We start from the raw sequence: 11,130 nt of genomic DNA on the forward strand, positions 1-11,130 counted from the left end.
GGATGTTTTAAAGGTTTTTACTTTTGTGTTTAAGTTTTTAAAGTTTTTTTAGGGAATGGTCAACCAGAGCATTCCCTGTTAAGGGATTTCCACTGGGCGACAGTGGCGCTGCGGACTTGGGGGTCTGGGGGTACGGATACCCCCCCCCATCAAAAAGGGGGGTCCGGGGGTTCTCTCCTGGAAATTTGTGCATAAATTAAAGTGAAAATCACACATTTCTACTTATCTTTTAATGAATTTTTCTATTATATTTGCTTTTAAATAGTCCTTATAATATCACTTAATTACGTATTCTAGAACGTTGTAACAGGCCAAGAATCCCTTTACGACCTCTTGGGCCAAAATCATAGCTAAATACTATAAAATATTTACCAAATGTTATTTTTTAAATGCTTTGTAAATTCCGATAGATTTAAAATGTGAATCATTAAAAAAAATATGCCGGCACCACCCATAGCCACTGGGCAACAAAATCTCAGCACTGGGCGACACTTGTGTCACCCAGTCATCATGTTATTTTATGCGCTGGGTCAAACCCTATATTATTTACTATCTAACATTGTTCTTTAGTTGGAAAGAGAAATTATATTCCTATAGGAACGCAGGTAAAATTTTCCTACCAATTATGGAAACAGTTTTTACTTTTATACACACGTAGTTTGTTTTCCCAAACACCATCTTGCTAAACAATGAAGGCAAAACAGTTGTATTGGGTACTTGTTCAAATAGTTCCATATTTCCTCTATTGTTAAAGGAGTTATTATGACTTTACCAAGTGTGGGCTGCTAAAGTGTGAATGCTTGCTCATGCTTTAGGAGTTTTTTTCTCCCAGCAGTAAAATAATGACTACATATTTATATAGTACATCTACCTCCTACACAATATGAGGCCTTCTACTTCTTATCCAACGTAAGTTAGTGAATAATTTCAAATTAAAAACTTCAGAAAAAATTATAATTCCTCACAACTTTTTGAGTAAAAGGCTCTGCACTCACACTGATATCATGAACCATAAATGTGCCATTGGACTATTTGTTTGCAGATTTAGTGTGTGCACATCTTTTTAGCTCTATAAATTATTAAAATTAAACTACCTTGTTTGCCTAGTGGTTAATAAATCCATATAATTGCATTAGATAATAAAATGACTCATCACTTAAGAACTCAGAACAAAGTATTTAATCAATGCTGTATTGTTTTTGAAACTGGGATATACAATCAAACTCTTAAATAACTATTCCTCTGGGAGCTGCGTATTATCTTACAAAATTGGAAATTCCTCCAGTCAGTTTTGATTGCTCCTTTCACACTGCATGTTTTCCATTGTTCGGTTGAAAACTGTATGAATTTACGCGGTTTCTATGTTTCTTTCACATTACACGGTTTCTGACTGTACGGTGAGATTTTTTATTTTAACTTTATTTAATTTAAGTTACAATCTGTTTAAGTTTAACAATAAGCAAATGATATAAATAGTAATACAAAAATAACTTGAAGAACATGAGCTAGTGATTGACCACTATCAACACTAGCTAACAAAAAGGAGAATTTAGATAACACTTAGCCGAATCTGAATGGTAAGGTCCAATATCGTATGTCGCTTCAGTCTGTAAATGGTGTTGTGATTGTCCAATAAATTAAGTGCAAGATGATTTGAATGATTTTCCAATTTTATAATGTATTTTTCACTAGATTTTGTAATTTCTTCTTTGACTGTTTGAATTTGAAGATCATTGTGAAGTGTTCTGTTGGTAACAAACCAAGGTGCATTGACAATTTTACGTAATAATTTTGATTGGTAACGTTGAATAATTTCAATGTATTTCTGGACGGTGAGATGAATATGTTTACAAAGTAACAATAAACATAAACAGTGTCCAATTGACAGGTCGGATTGTAAACTATAAACATTGCACAGCTGATCTATTTGCACTGGCTGGTGGGCTCCCGTTGGATTAAAATCTGTGCAGTATGTAAGCTTGCATTTACTTGCATCACTCGCGGCCACGGCGCAACAACCGTCCTCTTCAGTGTGGACGGCTGCAAGACGGGTTTTTGCCATCGCCTTCATGTGTGAAAGCTTCCATACTCTTTTTTACAATACTAAAAACTGAAATTACCCGTGCGTTTTTAACTGTACAGCGGAAACTGTGTAGTGTGATAGGAGCGTTAAAAATGTTAGAGTACCTTAAAAGAAATAAACACAACAATTACTGTAAATTCATTGCTCATTTATGAAATACACACTTATTCTTATGGTATGAATTGCTAAAGAAAGGCATAAGAATTGACTTCAACAAAATGCTGTTGTAGCAAATTTGATCTGAAGGCTACATACAATAAATTAAACTACGCAGTTTGTTTTGTCTACGGACTTCATAAGCGGGAACACATATCCTCTTTCCGGGATTCTGCTGGTCGGTTGCCAGCCATATTTGACTTGTAAATGTTTAGTTTTAGTGACGTGAGTTATTCTGTAAACCAATATTGCATTGAGAAGCGCTCAAGAATAAAGGCAATTTGATTTGATTTGATTTGAATTAACATGTGTGTCAACTGCTTCCGTTGGTTGAAGTGTCGACAAAATCAAATCGATGACCTAAACTATGTGGATTTAAAAGCAAAGAGATATGAAATGGGAAACCTCTACAGCACCCATGTAGCACAGATGGTTGGGCCAACGTTGGTAAATTGTGGAGCCACACAGTTGGCCAACGGTAGAAATGTCACCTCTTTAAACTGTTTTCCAGCCAACCATTGTCCAACCGTTTTATTTCACACAAAATAATAAAGATTTAGTACGAAAAGCATAATTATTAGTTAAGTAAATTGATTAAATAGTTCATAAAAACAAATTTTGAAAAAAAACTAGAACAAAATTTTTTGGCCCAGACGGGTCTCGAACCCGGGTCCTTCGACTTATGAGCCTCTTACTTTACCACTGAGCTATCTGTGATTGTTGATATGGAGAGTTTTCAAGTGGTGAAAGAGTAGCCGACAGTTGCAATGGTCGCAATACTTCAAACATTTTTGATACTACACAGTATAATATGATTCTGTTAATCTGTTAAGGCATCATAAGTAGTTATTTTTTTTGGAGTTAGAGAGGATACTGGTATTTGAATATAGATTAATTAATTACTGTTAGATTATTAATGCTATTATAATTGCCTGTTATATGATTAATTACTCTTTCCCCTTAAATTGTTGCAAATAAGTTAAAGAATATTAATTTAAAAAATATTTGCATTATTATAATTATTAAAATTCATTGTTGTAGCCCCGGAACTGTAATATATAAAATATCTGGTTTTACAATACCTTTATCAGTTCCAAAAACTTTTGCAAACTTTTGGAACTGATAAAGGTATTGTAATACCAGATATTTTATTTATAATTATGTTGTGAAAGCTAGACCCAGAGAATGAAAGTCGTGTAAACTCAACTATGGACCATCGTTGGTCCAACAAAAGTATCTTTTGTTGGTCCAACGGAGTGAAAAACGGTTGGACAACGGTTGGCTTGATGTATGATACCCAGCAATGCATATTAATGTATTTCATTAACAATGAACCAATGTTGGTCCACAGTTGTAAATATTGGTTGGCCCAACTACGAGATATACAGTTGGACAACGGTTGGTTGGTTGTGGAAGCTCCAACCAACCATCGACCAACTGTCCCACAGTTGGCCAACGTTGGCCCAACCATCTGTGCTACATGGGCAGCCACAAACGATTGATAGTTCTGGAAGTCTTAGCCTGTGAACTGGATAAGAGGGAAGGGGGAATTTTTGTTTTCTACCCAGGTGTACTTTACATTAATTCCTTACTAAGAGGACCATAATAGTATAAATTGCCGCACCAAAAATGTCTCATCCTCTATCTTTATCTTCTGTATCACCCTGAGTTCTTCCTTTTCCATCCATATCAGCCATTATTTGAGGCTATTAAATTTGTGTAATGTCGTTTGGCATTGGAAAAAAAAAACCCTAAAACAGGATCAACATTATTTTTCTGATCACCAGATGGATGTTTTGGAAGAGGCGTCGTTATCTTGTCACCTTTCTTGTGTTCATTGGATTTGTCAACGTGTACAGTCTCCGCGTAAACCTGAGTGTGGCTATAGTAGCGATGACGTCAGCTTACAATGTCACCCTTGCAAATGGTACAGTCATTCAAGTAAGTACATCAAGCGAACTAGTATATTCTTTTTCAATTAATAACATACGTTCACTTTCTTTCATCCTACAATTACTGTAGTGGTGCTTTTACTTTGTAACTTTTTTTGTAATTTTTGACTATGGATTAGAAATGGAAAAGTTTGTAATTTTTAATGAGTGACAAACTTAAAGCCAAAAATATGTTTTACAACAAAGAACGTTGACTTATTTATGATTTTTAACAGGTTTGCAATAATTTTCATATTTCGCTTAACCACCTTTGCAGACAGCCATTTTAAGGTTGGATAATTGACACTTAGGGTAAGATTTTACATTTACATATCATCCGTTGATTGAAAGTTACAGCTGATTTTCTGCACAGAGGCAAGACTTTGCATCAGACTCCAAATCAGAGGGAATCCTACTGAGCTCCTTCTTCTACGGATACATCCTCACCCAGCTACTAGGAGGGTGGTTAGCCTCTAGGTATGGAGGAGCCAGAGTGTTTGGAATCGGAATTTTAGTAACTGCACTACTGACTCTCATATCTCCACCACTGGCCAAGACCAACGTCATCATACTGCTGGTGGTCAGAGCCATGGAGGGCATCTTTGAGGTTGGTACAGAAGATTGAATGCTCAAAGTAATAATATTTATAGTTATTGTTGGTACCGGTAATTGTTATCCTCCCTGCTTTGTTTTAAATTCAATTTGAGTTATGGAAAGTGTTTATATTCACCTCGAATGAATGAATGAATGAATTATTTCTTTATTCCAACAAATTATTTACAGAATATGTACACAAATATATAAAGGAAGAAAAAAAACATAAGTGAATTTAAAAGAATAAAATAAAATTAACCTTTACATTACATCTATGTTAAAAAAAAAACCGTACATGCTAATAGGGAATAAGCCGACATGGGCAGCGAGCCTGTGCGTCGACTGTAGTTGCGTCCAAACATAACATTTTTTATCAAATCCAATAAATAAATAAATGACAGGAGATATGATGAGGTGAAAATGTGATGTAAATGGAGTTACAAGAAAAAAAAATTAAAATTGTGAGATGAATGGCTATGTGAAAAAATATTAGGTGGCATAACCTCCCTTTAAATAAGGGATTTTGCAGACATTTCCCATAAATAACCTTTTGCGAAGTTTTGCGATCCTGTCATGACACGCATAAATTTACAATTGGGTTCTTTTTGGATGGCTTAAATACTTCAAAAGTTAAACGGAAAGAAAAACCACAGGAGACAACATAACCTTGTGTTTTCAGACACGTAATCACACATAAAAGAGATCAAAACTGGTCCTGTTAAAAATGATAAGTATACAATAGATTATTTAATTCCATGGCCATTTGATTTAATTTAATGGCCATGGAATCAATTTTTCACAGCCTTATTCTAGCATTCAGCAGTTTTGATACACTAGAATTTCAAGAGTGGTTGGTTATTCATTTAACATCTACAGTAGACTCTTGATAATTCGAAATTGGTGGGCCAAGCATATAAATTTGAATTATCAAGAGTTTTGAATTATCAAGAGTTTGATTTATCGGGAGAAAAATAAACCATTTGAATTACAGAGAGTTAGTTTGTTTAATACATACAAAGGTACAGCACGTTACAATAAAACATCATACCGTATTTTAGTACACTTTTAAACAATCAACGGCTTACTTTTCAGTTAATGTACATAGTTGCAAAGAAATCTGTTATTTAGCGCTATATATTTTGCCAATAGCTGAACTATCAGCTGTCGACAACTACGTTTGTGCTCAAGGAGATGTCGCGCAATCTAGAGATCGGATTGCCAACTTAGAAAAACAAGTCAGCGAACTAACTCAGACTACTGCTCTAACTAAACAAACATCAAAACGTCCAACACTAGCCTACCATGGGAACAGGATGTACTGAACTGTATAGTTTCCTGTTATAACAGGAAGAGATCACTTCGAATTATAGAGTGTTTTGCCAACTAAACTTCGAATTACTGCGTGACTTTGATTTATAGAATGTTTTTTTGACAAAACTTCAAATTACAGCATGACTTCGAATTATAGAGTGTCAATCGACGAACTTCGAATTACTGAGTTACTTCGAATTATAGAGTGTTTTTCCGACAAAACTTTGAATTACTGCGTGTTACAAATTGACCTGCCCTCTATTTGGACTTTGAAATACCGAGTGTATCAAAATGCATGGTAAAAATTTGAAATATTGAGAGTTTCTCTAGGGACTGAGCCTTCATTTTGAATTATCGAAAGTTTTGAATTATCAAGTGTTTGAATTACCAAGAGTGGACTGTATATGGATCTATTTGCATTTAAACATTGACATCTATCTCGCAGGGAGTGACGTTTCCTTGTATCCATGAAGTATGGGCTCATTGGGCTCCAATAGAAGAACGTTCAACTTTAGCGTCCATCGGTTTCTCCGGGAGTTTCCTCGGATCAGTAGTGACGATGCCTGCTGCTGGGGTTATAGCTGACACTCTCGGCTGGGAAGCAGTGTTCTATATCTCAGGAGTTCTTGCTTTAGTGTGGTGCGCCTTCTGGTTCATCATAGTCAACGAATCTCCACGGACTGATCCTAAAATCTCACACGAGGAGCTCACTTACATTGAAAACTCCATTGGCAACCACTCAAACAAGGATGAGAATGGGAAGGTAGGCAGTTTGCATGTTTTGAGATTTTAAGCCAATCCCACTTTTTTTAGGATTCTCCCAGAAAAAAATGTCCGAATAACCAAAACCTCTCTAGGCAATGGACAAAAATGAAATTGTCCTTATGATAATCCTCACGATAGAGATAAAAAATCTACAAGTCAGTATTTATTCATGAAGACGCTTAAATAAAATTAATACATTGTATTTTACATACCCAAAGAAAAACGATAGCGTAACTGTTCTATGTTTACCAAAGAAGTATTTAGTTTCGATACAAACTATTTGTACTCGTGCGTCTATATTTGCCCCAGATTCACCATCCATGGGGGAAGATTCTCACCTCCATGCCAGTTTGGGCCATTGTAGTTGCACACACGTGTGAAAACTGGGGCTACTATACACTCATCACTCAGCTTCCTACTTTTATGAGAGGTGAGTCAAATCAATTAATTTTAACAATTCTATCTCTACTCAAAAAAAATTTAAAAATTTAATTACAATTCAAATTTGATAGGCAACTTTAAAACATTCTGAAGATTCAACTTTACTTATAGATGCACTTCTTATAATCACTTTTCAGTTAAGCTGGATTTTCCTAGGCCTGGAAGCGGAGAGCGATGTCCATTCTCCGCTTGTCCTAAGTAATTTAATGGTACTGTTTTCCTAGAGATGGAGGGGACCGCCAATGAAATCGCTTCTCTGCACTCCAATCTACGCGTTCCTTGCTCCACTTCCGTGCCTAGGAAAATCTGGCGTTTTACCATTACCATTAGTGTTTGGTCAAAGATCTGTTCATCTAAAATTTACTTGTAGCACTAGTGCTGATTGTTTTGCAGTATTAAGGGGGTTTTCACATTCAGAAAATGTATTATTACATTTTTGAATGTTTAAGTTGTAATTTATTATTTGCATCCATCAATTTTCAGAAACATTGAACTTCGAGATTGAAAAAGCAGGATTCATATCCTCCTTGCCATACCTCGCTGTAGCTTCAATCCTGCAATTCTCAGGAAGGCTGTCAGACTTTATTCAAAACTCCAAGATCTTGTCTGTAACAAAGGTAAGCGGAATGTGATTTTTTGAGAATTATTACGACTATATTTTCCATATTCTGCTATTTGAAATTTACTCAATTTTTTTATCCCAAACAAACTGTGTTTTGTGATTAGTTCTGATTTCAATATCATTTGAACTGATGAAACCTATGATGTTACTTTTTACAGATTCGAAAGATTTTCTGCTGTTCAGCATTTCTTTGCCAGACGGTGTCCATGTTTTTGGCAGGACATATGAAGACTCCTACTTCCATTACTGTCTGTCTTGTACTCGGTATTGGATTTGGGGCTTTTGCTTGGGCTGCCTTTGGGTGAGCTTGGTACTAAAACTATTATATTTTCTTAATAAAAGGAATCACATAGAAACATTAAGCTGTGGAAAAATACAATAAACCTACTAAAACTAGAACAAAAATTTGAACAATTATTTTGAACATGACGTACAAGAGTAGGACATTGTTGGTAAAAAATACATTTTTATCAAGACAAATTATTCTTTCTCTTATGAGGAATGAACAATACTTAAAAAAGACTTTTGAAAATCATACCAGGCAAATCTCCTTTGATTTGAATTTGAAAAATTATATTATATTGTGCAATTTTTATTTTATACACCATGTTAAGTATTCTATTGAATTATTTTGCCTTTAGTCTGTCTCCAACACTTTGTGGAATTTTATGAAATGAACATATGTGCTTTTGTATAATTGTTGGTTTTAATGTTTTGTGTTGATGTTGAAGAAATAAAAGGTTAAGTACTCAATTATTTTTACTCTTAATTACTTTTTGGCGATTTTTCTCTCTATCAAAGTATTCCTCTCTTTTCACTATAAATCTCAATATCTAACCTCAAGACTCATCAAGATTGACAAAGAACAAAATAGTTCAAGGTAAAATCTCTTCCAACTATCATTTGGTACTACTCAGCCTGATGCTAAATTTAATATTCTAATCATTTTGATTCTCTCCACCTACACTTGGTTACTAGGCCTCTATAATCATTTTACACACCAAGTTGACTGATTTGAGCAATTTTATTAAGATGGCACTGCTGACACAATTCAAGCTCTCCCACCTCTTCCTAATTGTGAAAATAAAGTCATTATTAACATCAATTATACAGTTACACTTAGAGTTCCACTGTTGCAGTGTCAACCATCTAGACGTTGCGCCCCAACATGCAGGTTTGTCTATGGGGTTGTCCAACACATTTGCAACTCTGCCTGGTATACTGAGCCCTCTTCTCACTGGCTACCTGGTCACCAACAGGGTGAGTTAACGAAAGGCACAGCGGTGTGGGTGGGGGGGGGGGCGGTTAGGGGTGCCCCCTCATACCCGGTAAAATTTAAAAGTTTTAATATACTGTACTCAGTTATATCTCAAGAACTCCTCAAGGGAGGGAGAACCATGTGAGTTACCTTGTTTGACACCTAGAAGCATCGGTCCACCCCAGGGTCCACCTTGATATTTCGAGGAAAGGGATCCATTCCAACAATCTCCCCCTGGAACCACCACTGAAACTACAAGTTTAGAATTGGAAATAGTACAATGTTAATCACTAGCCTGTCAATTGTATAAACTATTTATTTAGAGCAATCTATCTCTGCACAGAAGAGTGTATTCAAGAAGTGTAGTGGTAAATGCTAAGCTACCGCTATAAGAAATGAAATTCCCAAATATTCTAAATGTCAAATTATCCAGTTAAGATGTATTTTTAGTTTTGAGTTGTCCAGATAACTGTGTGCCATTGTTTGAAATAAAATTGTTTATTTTCCTTAATTTTTTTGTTCTTACAGACAGAACAGGAGTGGAAGTTAGTGTTCTACGTAGCCAGCGCCATCTACCTCTTTGGTGCTCTGTTCTACGCTATCTTTGCTTCTGGAGAACGTCAGTCTTGGGCCATTGACAAGGATCCAAAAATTTCCACTGTTACTTATAAAAATAGAGGTTATGATGATAAACCAAATGAGACAAGATAATTAATCCACCAATCGTAAAAAAGTGTATTTGTAAATGTGTACATAGGTCTGTGTGAAGTCTGTGAATGTTACTACTTAATTGTATACTATAGGGAGAAGAAAATATTTGGTTTAATAAAACTGCAAAGAGTAATAACTACAAATATTTTTAACCTTAAACAAGATTTTCCTCAATTTAACCTTTCTGTCAAAAAGCACTAGATGAGTGAAAATTTAAAAACGTACGTTTTCAGGAAAAGCACTTTGCAAATTTTTCCCCCTTTTTTCAAAACTTTTATTATTTTTTTTATTTCATTAACATTTGAAGTTTCATAAAATGTCCATGGTAACGCAATATCTTTGGTAGTTTTCTTTTTAAAGAGCATCTTTAGTAGAAAAACACAAAATCCTGTCACGACCATAACGGACGTTTAAATGAATATTTAAAATAGTTAATATTATTTTTATAACTATGTTTTGCTATAAACTAGTTTACTTTTATGACCATTATACAATAAAAAGGTCACTGAGCTTTTGGTATATTTGGTCTTTTTAGAAAAAAATAAAACAAACTCAAAAAATAGGAAAAAGCCAATAAAATCTTTTTAAGTTTGTATTACTCCGAAAAAACTTACCTGAGACCCGAAAAATCGTTATGTTTGTATAGAGGTGTGCTTCTTTTGTGTATAAAACATTTAAATATGACGATATTTTAATTTTTGAAATTTTTATGATAGAAATCATAAACGTGATGGTCAGGGACAAGCGGTACGGTCGTGAATTGTCTGGAATAATCTAAATCTTTCCAAACAATCCTTCAATTATACTGTTAGTTATAATAAAACTATGTGTTTCAATTGAACTAAACTGTTCAATTTACAATTATACTAAAGTTATTGTCACGACCAAACACACTATAATCCATAAGGCTGGATTGGTCGTGAAAAAAACCGCGATGGTCGTGAAACTTTGGTCGTGAAATTATGTGTTATTTGGCTCTGTTCTGGCGGTAGCCCTGCACCTCATGTTCGAGGATACAAAGTGGACTTCTAGGTTAATCTAGCAATTGAAATATCTTATAAACAAAAATTAACACCATGTCTACTTCATCGAATGGCTACCTACGGTCATGGACACACCAAAATTACAAAAAACACAATCTTTCCTTTATTAATCTTGTAATTCCTCCTTTCAACTCAAAACAACCGGCACTACAATCCTGACGTACACCCCGAACTAGTCTCTAAAACCAACTGACTCCATCGACGCCAGGCTTGCC

At 35.0% G+C, this 11,130-nt stretch overlaps 1 protein-coding gene across 1 annotated transcript; it reads left to right on the plus strand.

Moving 5' to 3' along the window:
- The first annotated feature begins 797 nt into the window (after nucleotides 1-797).
- On the plus strand, nucleotides 798-10,063 carry LOC128986845 (vesicular glutamate transporter 1-like). The gene is made up of 9 exons (XM_054407402.1): nucleotides 798-909; nucleotides 4,027-4,180; nucleotides 4,544-4,777; nucleotides 6,521-6,838; nucleotides 7,150-7,270; nucleotides 7,765-7,898; nucleotides 8,062-8,204; nucleotides 9,043-9,163; nucleotides 9,690-10,063. The coding sequence occupies exons 1-9, from the start codon at nucleotides 884-886 to the stop codon at nucleotides 9,870-9,872; spliced, it is 1,434 nt and encodes a 477-aa protein (XP_054263377.1). The 5' UTR covers nucleotides 798-883; the 3' UTR covers nucleotides 9,873-10,063.
- The last annotated feature ends 1,067 nt before the right edge of the window (nucleotides 10,064-11,130 follow it).

This window comes from Macrosteles quadrilineatus, unplaced genomic scaffold (assembly GCF_028750875.1).
Source record: "Macrosteles quadrilineatus isolate MER2022 unplaced genomic scaffold, UCM_ALF_1.0 Scaffold_2__2_contigs__length_208266976, whole genome shotgun sequence".
Classification (NCBI taxonomy): Eukaryota; Metazoa; Arthropoda; class Insecta; order Hemiptera; family Cicadellidae; genus Macrosteles; species Macrosteles quadrilineatus.

Excerpts from the sequence above, each read along its gene's own strand:
- LOC128986845 (XM_054407402.1), top strand. The coding sequence starts at position 884 with ATGAGGCCTTCTACTTCTTATCCAAC. Across the intron at positions 8,205-9,042 it reads TTTGCTTGGGCTGCCTTTGG|TGTCAACCATCTAGACGTTG; the intron begins GTGAGCTTGGTA and ends CCACTGTTGCAG. Across the intron at positions 9,164-9,689 it reads GCTACCTGGTCACCAACAGG|ACAGAACAGGAGTGGAAGTT; the intron begins GTGAGTTAACGA and ends TTGTTCTTACAG.